Genomic DNA, 16605 nt, shown 5'->3' with positions numbered 1-16605 from the left:
CGCTCTCCCCATCCTGGACAGCCAATGCAAATGTTGGACATTCAGGGAAAAAATAACATCTCCTGGGGAAGGGGCTGACGGGGAGAAATTAAGCAGGCTCCAGTGAAGCGATAAAGAAGGAGAAGTGAAACTGTCCTCAGAGTGACATAAATCTGTCTGGGGAAGGATTGATGCCCAAATTATCTTATATGCAAAGACGGGAACACCGCAGTACATTACGGTCCCCGGGCGAGATATACGGGCCCTGGGTGACATGGCCGATCCTTCACTGGGGGTTTGGTTTGAGCTGTGTAAAGGGAGGAATGAGTCTGTGTGTTTTGATTATTTTTTACTGGAGGGAGACGATTTAAGGGGGGGGCAGGGACAAGCCTGACCCGGGTCCCACAGACAAGAGCAGGTAGACTTTGAGATAAATTTATAAGGTTGAGGACACAAGCATGACTGCATCTAAAAGGGAAAGGAATCTCTTTCACACATACAGATGCCGTCTCTCTGTATCGCTGTAATTCCGATTCTCCGTCTCACACACACACACACACACACACCAATCCCGTTTCAGTTAAATGGCGGCAGTCTGATTAAGCTGGCCATTTCCCCTCCTGCTTGTGCCACAGTGCTGACATTTGAAAAATCAAGACATATCACATCCAAAAGGCGGCAGTGCAGAAGAGATTTTATTTTAACACCTACACTCCCTTGCCCAATGAGGCACAATATAATAACACTTACCTTGATTAAAAGAACCCTTTATATGTAAATGGTGACTGAATTTTCCAAAGGGTCACAGCGGCAATTCTGCCGACAGAGATCATTTCACACCTCTTGTCCTTGCTCCATCTCTCTCTCTCTCTCTCTCTGTCTTTCTCTCCGTCTCTCGCTCGTTTTCTCTCATCCCTTCCTGTCTTTGCTAATGGCGGCAGAGAAGAAAAAAAACTCAGGAGGCAATGTTCCCTAAAACAGCCACACAGAGACAACATTTGCTCAGGTTGGCTAATTCTTAATACACGGCTATATCATTTTTAGACTATTTAATTACGTAACATACTTTATGCTTCATGACCAATTACATTAATAGCCTAATACAGAGGAATATTATCCTCTCTTGATTTGATTACACAGCCACACAATATGGTATATTTGGTACTTAATTATGGCCAGTCATTGAGCAGGACCGCTGTGCCATAACAGAAGTGCACAGCCAGCCGGGGAGGCATGCATGCAGAGATGGAGTGAGAGAGAGAAAGAGGTAGGGGGGGGGGGGGGGCCCAGTCTGTCCTCAGTTATTGTCTTCAGATGGTTTTACCACTCTTGTTAATAAAGGAGGGGGTCTCAGATCTACTTAACAGAATGAATACAGCTTACAAGACTGGAGATTACCAGCTTACAGTGTCAAAAAACATCTGCTGGGCCTTTTAACAGGAGCTGCTGTAGGTTATATGGAGGTGAGGGCACCCATCATACCACAACACCCTCAATGATTTATTTATTTTATGACCCCGGTAGTGAGGTTTTAAGAGACCTGCTCTGACAAACATGTGCATTTCAAATGAACTGACACGAAAAAAAGGGAGTATTAGAAAATAGCACAGCTTTCAAGCAATGAGTCTGCTCATTAATCATGGCTTCTGCTGTCCCTTTTTTTTCCCCTTTCTGTCCTCGTCCTCCTGTTCCCCTCACCGGGGCCCTCCAGTGTAATTTCTTAATTGCAGTGTACTAAGGTGGAGGAATGCAGAAAATGAGCATGCCTAGTGACCTTGCAGCGACCTCTTCCCTCCTATTACAGCTTCTAATCCTCCAGGGGTTCACATTACAAAGCAGTTCGGCCCCAGACCCAATCGCAGACCCAGGGCCCCCCCTTGGCTCCAGCAGGACCCCCTGCTCTCACTTGCCTCTCCCCAAGGTCCAGGCCTTTAGACCAGCCGTGTTCCCATACTACAGTCCCAGGCTCCGTGAGAAACCTCCCCCCCTCCCGCCTCTTACTTTTTTTTCTTTTTGATTTCAACAAACAGTGAAAAAAAAAAGAAGACAAACAGTGGCACTGCTGAGCCAGCTCTGTGTCCTGGGTCCTGTCACAGTATGAGAGATGCCAGCATGCTGAGGTCTCCACACATAGGAAGCGAAGTACATCTTAGGGGACGTCATTATAAGACCCCTGCATTTCCTTTCTTTTCTCTTCCATCTCGCTTTTATCTTTGCTGCTCCTTTTCTACTTGCAAAGCTCATACTCCATGCATTTAAGAGCAGACCTTTGTCTTTGCTTAAAATGCAAAAGTCTTTATTCCCCCTGCCTTGTTGATACAGCTAACCGAGTCCTAAATAGTTGAATAACTTTTTAAAGGCCTTTTAAATCAACTATGTTCACAGAGGCTCGTCCCCATGAGAGAACGCCTGTTTGGTTTGTCTCTTGAGTCGGCTTGGGAATTGACAGTTCCACTTATGGGATATAGAACAGTATTAGCACGTCTCCGCATCAATACGGCTGGTTGGTTTTCCTCACATCTTCCTGGACTGCAGTGTCTGCGGATGACGGAGGATCATTTTCCAACCTGAGGCCTGACCACAGCACCATCGGGCATTGTAAACCACTCACTATAGCCCGAAATAACCCAGCGCAATAATGTCTCTCTTTATTTGTCAAAGCTAAAAACTCTGCAGTCACAGACGCAGTGTCATAAAATCCGCTGAGTCCTTTTGCCGTTGAGGTTACGGGTTTAAATTGAGTTAGGCCCCGTTAATGGAGAAGGAACATGTCCTGGTTGTATTGAGTGTGTAAATTAATTACACTCTTACTTTCTGTCTCCCTCGCAGGTCTGCCAGGCATGCCAGGGGAGTACGTACCTCAGAGCGGTCCAATGGGCATGAGCATGGCCGCACCAACTTACGCCAACCCTCATCAGATGACCCCTCACCTTTCCCAGCTCCGACGCGGACCACATCTCCATGCATACCTGCCCGACCACGCCCACCACCCTCATCACCATCCCCACCACGCCATGCTGATGCATGGAGGACCCTCATCGCATCCAGGAATGACCATGTCTGCACAGAGACCCCCTTTGCTCACCCCCATTGACCCCAGTGCTGGAGGACAAGGCCTGGACATCCATGCCCAATAGTATAAGGAAACGTTGCTACCATGACAACAGCAGCTACTACAAGAAAAACTTTTTTTTTAAAGCAGCAGGCCACAGTAGATCCTATTTGGAGACTATTTTTAAGAATAAAAAGCAAATCCTTGTGACCAGAATTTGACACTAAAGAAACAGAATTCCAGATCAGCTGTGATGATACTTTTTTTTTTTTTTTTTTTTTTTTAGACTTGTCAATTTTGTTACTTTCATCCAAAACGGAGGACCAAGCTGACAAGAACACTTTGTAAAGTCTTGGGCTTTTGGTAAAGATCAAGAGAAGATGTTTTGACGTACACGTGTGCAAAGAATGGACGGATGCACACACTCAAAAACACACACTTTTCGCACACTTACTCACACACCATCATAAACATGTTCAGTACACTTTCATGTGACGCGCTCAAACGCTTCTAAAATAAAATCACTCTGGAAGATTTAAAAAAAACAACAACAGAAGGACTCCAAGAGTTATAACTACTGTAGTATAAAAAGTATAGATAAATAAGTTAAAACTTGTGCATTTTTCGTTGATCACATGGTTTATGTTTCCTGAGCTAGTTTTAGAATTAAAGGTTAACCTTTTCTCTCTCACACTGTGTGTGCTCCTTCCTGGAGGAGAAACTGTCTCGCAGCACCGCACTATAAAGGAAAAAGAAACAACAAGAAGATGAAACATCTCAAACCACAGAGGGCAATCAGGTCCTGTCCCCCATAAGAACAGGGCATGATTGGAGAAGGCTGCTAAATGACACCGGATCTCTCCAGAAGATTCAGTTTGAACATTTGTCATGCCCCTCTTTTTTTTGGTTCATGAATGAATGTTGCCCTGTCGGTTTTAAAGGAAAAAAAAAGAAAAAGTTCTTCATTTGAATAGCCCAAGCACTGGATTGTGTTGGTTTTATACATTTTTATTTTAATATTGTTTTATTTTTTTTGTACCCTGGACTCTCATTGGTAAGAGCCTCTTGAAGGAAGCTTAATAGTGGAAAAGCAACATCCTACGGCGCTTCTTCATCTGCGGATCAACATTCTTGCCATAAGGACAATACTGACACAGACGTTGATTCGGCGGCACTGGAGAAGCATTTGATGGTTGATGCACCAAAAAACCTGAAACTTAAAAAAAAGGAGAAAAAAAAAAACTTAAATTATGAACTCAATGCTTTTTGGGGTGTGGGTGGGTTTGGGGGGAGGGGGGGTGGAGCTGAGAGAATATTGTAACAAACTTCGTACAGAGTTCAGTCTATTAATTGTTTCATGTTAGATATTCTATGTGTTTACCTCAATTGAAAAAGAATGTTTTTGCTAGTTTCAGATCTGCTGTGGCATTGATATTGTATGTCCATGAATTCCTTCCTTTTTCAGCACGTGTTCCTCACTAGATGATAAGATGCCGTCTCCCTTAAGCTTTGTCAAAAATACATTAAATACTTGTATGAGGACTGTGACGTAATGTTTAAAAGGTGTTCAGTCACAAATGCTGTAATAAATATTTCATTTTTGATTTTTGTTAGATTTCTTTGTGACTAACTGTGTTATAAACAGGGTTTTTATTCACATAATAGTGATCATACTAATTGGTTAACCATTATTATTACTAATATAAGTAATTGTATTATTATTGTTATTGTTCACAGAACGTGTTCTGGATGCGTTGTTGTTTGTCAACAAGGCCTCAAGCTTTAGTTTTGTAAATAGTCAGAAAAACAGTTGAGCTTTTTTTCAGAAATCTATTTGCAGTAGCTTGTTTTAACCAGACTGCATATTTAGTTAATAAATTCCCTCTGGTAATATGAATAACACATTATTGTTTAAATATATCTTACAGGGCTATTTAGGCACTAAAATATGTCCTCCAAATGATAATCAACTGCAAATGAATTATTACTTGAATTAAAGCAAAAGGTTTTAGACTAAAGGATACACTGTCATTGATGGGGTGGTAAATTAAATAAAAAGCTCAACAACAGTTGAGCCTCCGTCCCCATCGTGTATGGGGATAAAACTGGCATGATAAACTAAAATAAATGACTTTTCCCAAAGAGCATTATTTAATACTTAATTTTCTTGAAGAAAAATCGGTATATGCTAAGAAATTCAAATTAATAAAACGCATGCAATACAATATTTATTAACATAGTATTATTGATCGTGTAAAAAGATAGGGTTGATCTTCATTTTGAACTTAAAAAACAAGGGAATTTGGTTTAGGTGTTTTCACTGTTAACACTCTCCCTGGTGTCCAAACAATAGAGCGTCGATTTGTCCCTGGTGCAATTATTCTGTGAGTGAGAATAATGTTTGACCCTCTCGCAGTGTGCTCTGCTCCTTTCTGCCGTTTTGCAGCGCCTCCTGTCGGCCTAATGTGGCAGCGCCGTCACGGGGTGCACAGATGGGCTTTGATGGGCTATCTCTTCTCTCTTCTCCATCTCTTTGCCTGTTTGCCCGCGGCCATCCAAGTCATAGCCTAAAACCTAAAAATGACATCATCACTTGGGCTCAAACGTGTTCTGTCCTTCACACAGAACTTTAAACCTCATCTCTCGGAATCAAGGACTCAAATTTCTTTTTTTCATTTCTTTTTTTTTTTAGGCCTGCCATAATGCTTATCTCATGTCTTGTGTGTGTACAAACAGATGGCACAACCTATAATAATTATACTAATAATAATATAATTAATATAAAGAATGCATTTTTAAAATGAGCTATTAAGTGTACTTACACGTCTGAATTGCGTTTATACTTATATACTGATTTTCATGTGGCCTTCTGAAAGTAGATTTTTTTCTCCTCGTACAATTTGTTATAAAATCTGATCGTTTATTTAGCTTTTTTAAATAAATGTGGAATTAATCCAACCCATCCTAAAAAACGATAAATATATGTTTAACCAGAACATAAAGGCCTGTTTGAGTAATTATATCATTGTTCCTGTCTAAAAACAATTGATGAAAAGCACAATAACTTTGTGATCTAAATAGTTACAGTACCATAGAAAGCCATTAAAACCGTTAAAGTAAAATCAGTGTATTTTATGTTTATTTAGAAATATCTGTTTAGTCAAGTCACAGTCAGCTTACACAGTTCCTTTACGTTATATTTAGCATCTGGTTTGAATGTTACCCGCGAGTCGTTTTCTTAAAATTCCAGTTTATAATACTTGCATATTTAATGTTAGTTAAACAATTTCTCTGCACACGTGGATGCGCACACACGGCGAGATGTTCAGGCCTTAATCAGATTGGGGTAAAAAAAAAGTGTATTTATTGGTTTCACACCAGTCTAGTTAACGACGCATCTTCTTCTCTCAACCATTCAAACCTTAAACGTCCTTTTTTTTGTTTTTCTGGCGCTCTATTATTCTTTGGATAAAACGGAAGGAAGAAGCCCTCCGTTTTGTGCGGAGATTATCGGATGAAAAAGAGAGAAAACGTGAGGATTACTGTGGATGGAGAGGATTTTAATATTAATAGTTTTTTTTTTCTTCTTTCTTTTCTCCCCCCACCCCCATCTCCTCCTCCAGTCCCCCCCCCCCTCTCCCCCGATGAGACAGAAGGTAGATTGCCTCTGCTGCTTTCCTTTTGCCGATTCGGTGTGACAGGGATGATGGATGATCCAGCCGAGCTAAACAACTCCTCCCCTTCATCTCCTCCCTGTCAAAGCCAGTCCGGGCTGCTGCTGCTGCTGCTGCTGCTGCACGAATCAAATAAGGAATATATTCCCTCTGCACTGCTGCACAATGCAGCCTGGTCCTCGGGAAGACGCCCGTGCAACAATATTAAAAGTCCACACACAGTTTGCTCGCGAGAAACACTTTGCGCGCGTGTTAATGTTAATACTCCTTCTGTTATATGGTAAGACACAACACAAATCGGGTATTTTTTTTAGATACACAAATGCATTAGCTGCAGATTTTGGAGGAAAAAAAAGAAGTTTTGTGTCTGCTTTGCTTTTCTTTCAAACTGCTGAATTGGATGGTGGTCATAAAAAAAAGGACGTGCACGAGGGGCTGAGTGTCCTTCGCTTTGCAGCTGGCTCTTCCCGAAATGACTTGCTCAGGGGGACAGTTTTTAGGTTTTGTGTATATAGACGCACAATCGTTGTGTGCGTGTGCGCGCGCTGCCCTCCTTTAAAAAAAAACATTTCAGCAGTTTTTTCTCCTCCTGCCATAAGGTGTTTCTATGGCTACGTTATGTAGGCCTGTGAGAGCGGGTCAGAGGCGGAGGTCCCTGGGAGAAAAGGGCCGCATTTGGGTGATCATTTATCAATGTCAACCGCATAATGATTCTCCCTGCAGTCCCCCTATTGATGAGGATAATTACATTAGCTCAGAGTGACTGATCAATAAAGCCCGGGGAAAATGGTTTATTATAGCACCACCGAAAGGGCTTTCTTTAAAAGGGGACTGGCTGCATTTTTTTTCTCTTTTTTCCCCTTCTTTTCTCTTTTTTTCTTCTTTAGAAAATAAAAGGCAGAGTTCATCTGCGCACTCCAAACTCTGGAATGATAATCGAGTGAAATGCAAAACTCCGTCTTCACGCAGGTTTTATGACTGCATTTTTTTCCTTTTTCAGGATTGTGTTACGTTTCCTTTATTTTTCATCTCTGGACTTGTGTCATTTTTTTCTTTTCTTGGGATGACACACAGAAATGTTATTAACATCCGTCTTTATCAAAGAGATATAGTGCAGCTTTGCATCCCGCTGGTGAAGTCAAACGGACATGTACATTCACGCTGTGAGGGATTTTTATGATTGAGTCAAACAGGAAGTCACACAGGACCGAAAGGCCAACCACCTTTTTGTCCGCTGAGGTGTGATTTCACAAACATTTATTATTTGTGAAAGGCAAAAAAAGGAGTTCAAATGGCTGCAACACCAGACTGCTGGCCTTCAACAAACAGCGTAACATTTAGAATAAATAAAAAGTCTTTATTTGCTGGTCAAGTAACACAAATAGGATACTCCACTGGAATAAACCAAATGGTCCCAAAAGCAGACAGTAAATGCATGTTTGACCCCTCTCTCTCTCTCTCTCTCTCTCACCCTCTATCTATATAACTCCCCCCCTCTATCCGCGTGTGTTTGTGTTCCTTAATTGTCAACAACTGCATCAATGTGGCAAACTCTTTTGCCTTAACTCCCATTTGCCGCTGCTGACCGTGTCTGCGGGAGACAGCTCCACTATATTTATCATTTATGAAGGTATTTTCTCAGACATTGGAGGAAGAAACGACCTGCAGATAGTCCCACTGCTGGCTCTCCATTGCCCTTTCACAAACGCGCACTTCCTTATTTATTCAATGGCCTTTTCATAAATACAGAATTAGGATTGTATCTTAAAAACTGAAGCCTTGACATATCAGAACAGTATATAATTACACAGGATAAGCAATCGGATTGAAACTATTTCAATTGTTGTATTAAAAAAAATAATAATAATAATAAAAAAAAGTTATATATAGAGCTCTTGAAGAATACAAATGATGAAATAGTGTAAACGCCCATGATTAATCTCTATGTCACACCGAATTGATCAAATTAAAGTGTGGTTTTAGCGGAAATATTGAGGATAAATCTCTTGGATGGATGATATCAGGACTTTTTTTGCGCATGGCCGCGACTACTTGAATTAGAGGCAATTTACTTCACACTTCAGCGGCTTGTCTTCTTAAAAATGAGTGGCAATCATCCCTTCAGCCCCCCCCCCCCCCCCCCTCCCCTCCTCTCCCCAACACATTCGCCCACGAAAAAATAAATCTTAATGACATAAAAATTATAATTAGTCAAACAATGTTGCTATAGGGGTTTGTAAGGAGCAGGGATTTAAAATTGCACTTGGCCTGTTGCGGAGAAGCGTAAAAGAGGGCATGTGAGTGCAGAATAAATAAAGCGCAATAAAAAGGGAAATAGCCAGAGTTTAGTCAAGCCTTGAGGTACTCAAACCTTTATTTCAATCAGTTAAGATTTAATTAGACGAGCCTCGGGCCCGGCCGTCTCCCCCCCCCCCCCCCCCCATTATGTTGCCTTCTCCAGCGTTGTGTTACAATGCCCCAAAGGTTGTCAACATTTCACTGGTTTTTCCAGTGAAATAATCACGCTTTATGGCCATAGGATCCGCAAATAAATCTGGCATTGTTCCATTAGGAGGCGGGAATCCCGAACAGTGATCGGCGGGAGGAAAAAAAGATACGTTTCTTTAATTTATGGGTTGTTTCCCTAAATTAATATTTTATTCCTAATTTCATCGGTTGTTTGGGGAGCTTTAAAAAAAAAAGAAAAAGTTAGAGTTCGAGTATCCTGCGGGAAGCCGCGGGCAGCAAAGTGAGACATTTCACAAGAACTGAACATAACAGAGGAGAGCTGGGAGAAACAGAGAGTGAGACAAAAAGACACGGCGGGAGAATGAAGAGCTTCTCCTAAAATATGAAATCCTTCCTGCCTATTTACCAACACGCACACATCTACGGGCGCGGTTTGAAACCAAATAACTCCGATATTAAAAGTGGTCGTTGATTTTTTGAGGACACGGACCTGGAGACCCCCCCCCCCCCCACACCACAACCACCAACACACCCTGGGGCGCACTGCTATTACAAGATGGCGACCCCTTCTGGAGGCCAAAGTAAATGTGTTTACAGAAATGGAAGAAGAAGAAGAGTCCGCCTGTTGTGACACCAGCTCCTCGTTTAAACGTCGAGAAAGATTGATCCTCTCTACCCCCCCCAAAAAACACACACATTCAGAAAGGCTTCCCGCCCATTTGATCCCCAGAGCCCGAAACCCGCTGCAGTGCACGTGACCTCCGAAGACTCGTCTCGTATCTACTCGCAGGTACGAGCCTCCTTACGCGCGCGCGTTACGCGGTCGAGTTGATGGTGAAATCAATAGAGATGGATTGGAGGGTGGATGTAATGCTTTGGGACTCGTGGCCCGGTCTCCGCCTTCACGAGAAGAAGTATGCAAGATAAAAAGATAAAGAGAAATATGCGATTTGTGAGGAGAGCATGCGACGGCAACGACTCGTGCACGTGCACAGCGAAACCCATCTGTGTGTTTAAACGAGAGAGAGAGAGAGAGAGAGAGAGAGAGAGAGAGAGAGAGAGAGAGAGAGAGAGAGAGAGAGACCACGGAGCAGGCCAGCCAGGCTGAAGTCATCCAGTCAGGGGCCTGAGGACCTGGCTACCATTGGCATCATTAATCACGGCCCACTTGAAGATTATGACTGCGAGTATAAAATCGGTAACCATTATCGTCTCGAATGGCAGTTAAAACCTTCTTATTTTTTCAAAACAATGAAGAGGGCACAGAAGTCAGCACGGAGAAAAAAACGACGAGGAGAGGGCGACTGGTGTCACTGTAGGATGTTGCAGAGTGTGGTGTTTCCTCAAGAGGAGTTATCAAGGAGACACCGGGGTGGTCCGCTTCATCACGTAGCGGCTCTAATAATGATTAGAAAGCAACGACGGACTCATCGTTCCATAAAACGAACAACAATAATCGAATCATTGCTCTAAATAAGGATCTCAAAAATTAAGTATGATATAATCATAATAATAATGTGTGGGCTAGTAGTATGTATTATTACCAAGAATGTGTCATTTCCGAGACAAAAATGTATACGAAATAAAATTCAAAATAATTTAAATGATTTGGGAAAAAATTCTAATTTGTTATTCAAGTAAAAGACCGACACCCTCTTGAGACCGCAACATCGCAACATTCTGGCATTTATTTATATGTTTATCCAAAAGTGGAAACGGCTCCGTCAACATTTTGACAAATTTATATTTCTGGGTGACAAGTTGTGAACAAGTAGTCACTTCAGGGGATTGTCATCACTTTAAAATGTCGGATCGTCAAGCAAAAAGTCGCGTTTAAACCATTGCAGAGACGCATTTTCGGAGACTACCATGGTGGCGTTTTATTGATATTAACGAATGAAAATTAGGAACGGAATTTCGGATTTTTAAAAATTACTGTAAACCATCGACTTTTAATAAATGTAAAAAAAATCAGCGTGATGAAACATCAATTTTTTATCCTTAATTTCAGTCTATTCCTTTTAGTTTTAGGGCATTTCTGGTGTTTTATGTTTAGAACATCAAAACAGCAATGGCCGATGCTGCGAGAAAAATATACATTTTAAACAATTCCTCTATTTGTGTCTGTCTGAAATATTATTATATATATGTGAACATTTCCTTTAGCACAGAGGCAGGAAAAGCTAGCATGGTCCCTGTTAGCAGTCGGAAGCTGCAGTGATGAAAAGCAATAGCCGGTGTCAAGAACTTTTTTAGCCCGTCGCAGCTGGTGGGAATAAATAGCAGCCAACAGAAGAGGAGCGGGTGAGGGGGGGACGGGGGGGGGGAGGGGGGGCTGCAGGCTTGTGACATAAGGCTATTTGGGTGTGTGTGACCACAGGGAACCTGGGCTTTCATATCTTCCCCTACACAATAAAAGCCCTGTGTGCCTCTGTCTCACAAGTCCAACTTTGTTTCTCAACCAGGAGTGTAAACTGTTGTCAATATCCAGATAGCCTTCATCTGCCAATAATGACAGGCAGCCGCCTCCCTATCTTATCTGCGGGGGCCAGGTAGCGCCGTACCTGGGGGGGGGAATAACTGCCGCGATAAAGTGCGCGTTCAGGCCAATAGAAAGGCTCTTGTCTGCCTGTGAGGAGTTAATGGAGAACGCCACCGGAGACAGGAAGTCCTCAGAAAGTGAAAAGCACTTTATTGCGCACCTGAATGGCTTGGCGTAGGGTTTCCCTCAAACCCAATGGGAAAACCGCATTACAGGTCCTTACACAGGGTCATTACAACAGGGCAATGGAGTTCAAGTGATCCATTGCATTTGAATGACAACATCACATCGCTCCATTCATTCTTCCCTCTTGTGCGACCTGCCGATGATCCCTGTGGGACGGGGGAAGTTGTCATGCGGAGTGATGCGCTGAAGTTACAGTAGTGAGTGCGCAAGATTCGGTTCATTCGACGTTCTCCTCAAAGTGTGCTTGAAAAATGTCCTCATGAGCTCCTCGCTGAGTCTGTGTTGAGACAGTTGTGTTTTTTCTTGCACCAACAGGTTCATGGACGCATAACCCACGGCACACCGCAACATGACATCATCAAGCCTCTAAAAATGAACTGCAACATCGATCCCTCGCAGGCTGACCTCCCATAAGTCAAATATAGACGATGTGGGACATGTGTTTGGATGGAAATGTATATTTACCTGTCACCAGGAACTCAAGGACATAGCAGCAGCGAGGTTGTATGCAGCCTTTGAGGGGTGAAAATGAGTTGTAAAAGTGATGAATGGCCCACAGTTCTCGAGCTGAGAAGCACCGGCGCTGGTACTGTGCGAGCCAAACAGTTAATTGCACGGCACAGTAAAGGCCCAACAAAATACTCGTAAAGCATCACAAAAATGTATTTTATTCCAGTCCTCCTCTCTTCTTGCTCTCCTTCTCCCTTTTCTCATCCCCTTCGGCTAAAGGGCTGCTTCCATTACCGCCCTTCACGAAAATATTTTGTTGCCAGTGGCAACAATTGAATAAAATTACCAATCACATCTGCTCTTTCAAATAGTTTCCAAATTACACAGAGTCCGCACAATGGTAGCGTCGTCTCATCTGCTCGTTTTCAAGCCAGGAATTTACGGCGGCGTTTTAAAATGTTTGTGAGGTTTGTTTTGACCAATGCAAGGGGAACCTCTGAATGAACGCAGAGCGGGCAAGGTGTGCACAGCCAGATCCAATGATATCAGAGGCTCTGATTGTGTCCCGGATTCCGCTCGTGCCCTCGGGGGACAATCAAAACCTGTGGTCAATGCATTCCGTGATGGCTATGCACGTCTCCGTCATCACCGCCGACCTGTTTACAGTAGCCTACCTCTCATTTCATGATAACAAGCCCGCAGCGGCTCTCGCCAGGCATTCACGCTCACAAATGAAGGGGGGGGAGGGTGAGCCACGGATTGTTTTGTTTGCAGCAAACCTTTCCCCCCCGCCCGACTAACTAACATAGTCATATTTTCCTACCGCGCAGTCTCTAATCTCTTAGAAAGTCACCAGTCCTCATGCTGCCTCTCTGCTGCCTCTCTGCTGCCTCTTCCTCCTCCACCCTGTTGCTCTTCTCACCCCCCGCCCGTCCCCGCACCTGTACCCGGGGATGTTCCCAGGCCTCCGTTGGACCACCTGCTGAGATCAGGAGATGACCCAGTTTCTGGGTCACCACTGTCACAGTCTAAATGCCACTCGGGGGGGGCTGACCTTTTCCAGCGGACGGTGCCAGAGCGGGCCGCCTCCATGCAGGTTGTCACCCCCTGTGGTGGCGTACGCTCTTTCCATTTCGCCAACAAACCTTGTTTCCCTACAAACTCCCCAATCTCCTCCTGTTTCATCCATGACAATACATGTCTGAGCTACACCAATGAAAGCTGACAAGCGAAAATAGACAATGTAAAATGGGGCTGATGACATCTTGGCTAAACTCAGGACAGTAACAGGCCGCAGACACACGTATCGGGTCTCACGGGAAGGAACTCCAAATACGCTTCCTGGTTTATTTGAAGGCGAGGGTTACACGACGAGCGCCACTGTTTTTACAAACGGGAGCTGGGCTCTAAATGGAATACCTCAATTAGCAAGACGCCCAGTCAACACCTGCCTTCTTAACATAGTGTGCCATCAAAGACGGCTACGTTTCAACCGCCGGGCTGTTCCCCTGGAGCAGAGAGGGACTTGAGTCGCTCACTTTTGGCCGTCAGGAGCGATTGTTGCAGGGTGTTCAGAGCTCTGAATTTAGTCGTTTTGTGTTTTTTTTTTTAAAGCTCTCGGCCGTGTCTCTGCTTGTCCTGCACTACCAGTGACTCACACTAAGCAACCCCCCCCTCCCCCTCCAACAACAACAACCCCACCCCTCTGAGTGGATCAATGTGTCAGAGTTGTTCAGTTTCCCTCAAACACACCATCTGCCCTCAATCCTGTCAATCTAACATCCACCGCGCTGCCATTTCAAATCCCGCAGAACATTTTTCTCACGATCCATTGTTTGTTTTTAAATAACAGCCTCTGGTTAGCAGGCCGAGATTCCTAAAAATAAATGAGAAATCTTTTGCGTATCCACTGCAGCTCAGGGCAGAATGACCGCTTTTTTCCCCCCCCAGTGCCGTTATTCAAGCCCTCTTAAATAACTTAGATTTTTTCTTGAACTGGCTGCTCGGACTCTTCAAGAATAACTTTTATTTCTTTCCACCCTGTGCTGTCTCGCTGGCTTAGGGAGGCCAAGAGGATCACTACTAAATGCACCCTGCTGCCCGGGGCAGAAACAGGTCAGAGCTCTCTCCACATAAATAACACAGGAGCGTGGAGGAAGTCCGTTTGGTGGTCTGCTGGAGGGATAGAACCCACCCTTCAGTCCGTCTCTGGTTCTGTACTTCTTTCTCACTCGTGTCTCGGTGGTGTATGTAGCAGCTCGGCTGAAAAGGCATAAAACAGCAGGATCGGGATGAGATTGGGCCAAGATGTACATCTGAGTGGAAAGTGGACTTCCAATAGCCTGCGGGTCCAGACAGAGCGGACGCTGTGAACTGCATCAAACTGATCTGACACATGGGAGTCACTGATTTAGGAATTGTAACCAATAGTGGAAAACGGAATAAAAAGTGTAACTAAATAGTTTTGCATGTAGCTTCTTGGCAATATTGTAACAGAAATTATTTACAGTACGTCTTCAATTTCTTCTCCCACACCCAAAATACATGATCGTAATTCAAATATTTTCCTGAGGTTTTATTCTATATATTGAGTCTTGTTGTTACTGGATGCCTCTTGACTATCACATTTCTCCAAAACACTTGTGTTCCTCTCACCAGGAAACAACCTCTCCAAATTTGCCTTATTTGGAGAGCACTCGAGTGCCCCATTGTTGGGACAAGGACAATGAGTCTAAAAAGAGTCGGGACATGAGGGCAAAGAAAACACGAAATAAAGACGTCTGGCTTTCAAAAAATCATCAGATGGAAGTTTTTTTTTCTATATTTACACCCAAATCATGAAAATACTGTCAGCTGACGCCGATGTCGGCCCTCGACTTTGAAGTAAATTAAAAAAAAGAAAAAGAAGCTGTATTTAGTGCGCATTGTGTGCACAACCTAATTTATTGAAGTTGACCCTGGCTCCTCTTTTGTGCGACAGCCATCTTGGAAAACAATGGCAGGAAGGCTTGAAACTTGAGAGGAACTGAATCTGCTGTTTTCAATTTTTTTCCTGTTCTAACTCGATAGAGAATTTTCCCTCCCTGAGTAGAATATCTCTGTTTTCGTGTCCAACAGGAGCCATAAACTGATGCCTAAGCATTCCACGGCCAGGCAATAGGCCCTAGTTTAACTGGACACATGGGGACAGTTGTTTTGTACCACATGGACCGGGGGAGGGAGGGCGTGGGGGGGCGGTCCTGACAGAGGAAGCCATGGCCGCCCGGCGACCCCACAGTGACCCAGTGGCCTCCTCATGGAGGGATCAAGGCCTAGATGGGAGCCAGCTGAGGGTTAGAGGTTTAAGGGTAACAAATCAAGCAACACTTTAGTGGTATTTAACCCCCACATACCATATCTCTCTAACTGCGTGAGTGGTGCATGACTGTGCTGAACAAACATAGCAACACCTTTCTTTATTTTGTCCGGGGGAGTTTTCCTCAATAATGAGTGTGTCAGGATGGAGACGGATAACACTATTGTAAGACAAGTCGAACATCATTTCATTCATGTGTCACTATACCTTTCACCTGAGGTCTGCTTTGATTTGTCTCTCTGCAAGTGAGTGGTGGCGGACAGCTACAAAGTTCTGTGTGTCAATTTAAACATATTAACAGTTATGCCGGCCTTCTCTGAGGTGGTGGTAGGTTCTACTCCCTTTCCCTTTCTTTCCTCTTATCGTTTTGTGTGCTATAAAGAAGAGGGCCGGACAGGGACCCCCTATAGGCAGTGCATATCTGCCTCTAAAAGCATCACTCACTTTTATGTTCACTTCTGGTCGCCCTGTGTTCCTTCCATTGGTATCTGCTCATAAAAGGCACTGAGGTAGTAAAGCAGAGCAACAGGCAACTGCTGGATGACCCACATCTTTACATGAAAATCAGGTACTTCTACTGTAGTATCGCTACTAAAATGAATGTGTATATAATAGATATAAATATTATGCTTTACGGTATAGCACTGTACAAGGATCAGTGCTTGAAATGTGGGATGGATACAAAATAATCCTTCACTCATGGGGGTGGGAGGGTAGCTTTTAGCGTACTAAAACCCATGTCACTGCTATAGCTTATTGAGGTAAAGGTAGAAGAGCAGAGTTTGATGATGATTTGCGGTTCGTTGGCAACTTTAACTTCAGCCTCGGGTTGAAAACCTCCCAGAACTCAGATGTTGTCTTTGGGAATTCTACGAAAACCAAGGATTAGATGTACGAA

The 16605-nt window shown here is 43.6% G+C and overlaps 1 protein-coding gene across 15 annotated transcripts in view; it reads left to right on the top strand.

The window, feature by feature from the left end:
* meis2a (Meis homeobox 2a) overlaps nt 1-4635 on the top strand; it is a 76082-nt gene extending 71447 nt beyond the window's left edge. For all 15 annotated transcript variants that reach the window (XM_078089597.1, XM_078089605.1, XM_078089593.1 and 12 more), the window contains one exon: nt 2809-4635. In XM_078089597.1, the coding sequence (XP_077945723.1) occupies nt 2809-3116 (308 nt within the window). In that variant the 3' untranslated portion in view covers nt 3117-4635. The remainder of the gene's footprint in view (nt 1-2808) is intronic.
* Nucleotides 4636-16605: the final 11970 nt, after the last annotated feature.

Source organism: Gasterosteus aculeatus, chromosome 15 (genome assembly GCF_964276395.1).
Source record: "Gasterosteus aculeatus chromosome 15, fGasAcu3.hap1.1, whole genome shotgun sequence".
NCBI lineage: Eukaryota > Metazoa > Chordata > Actinopteri > Perciformes > Gasterosteidae > Gasterosteus > Gasterosteus aculeatus.
This window is presented reverse-complemented; position numbering and strand designations above follow the sequence as displayed.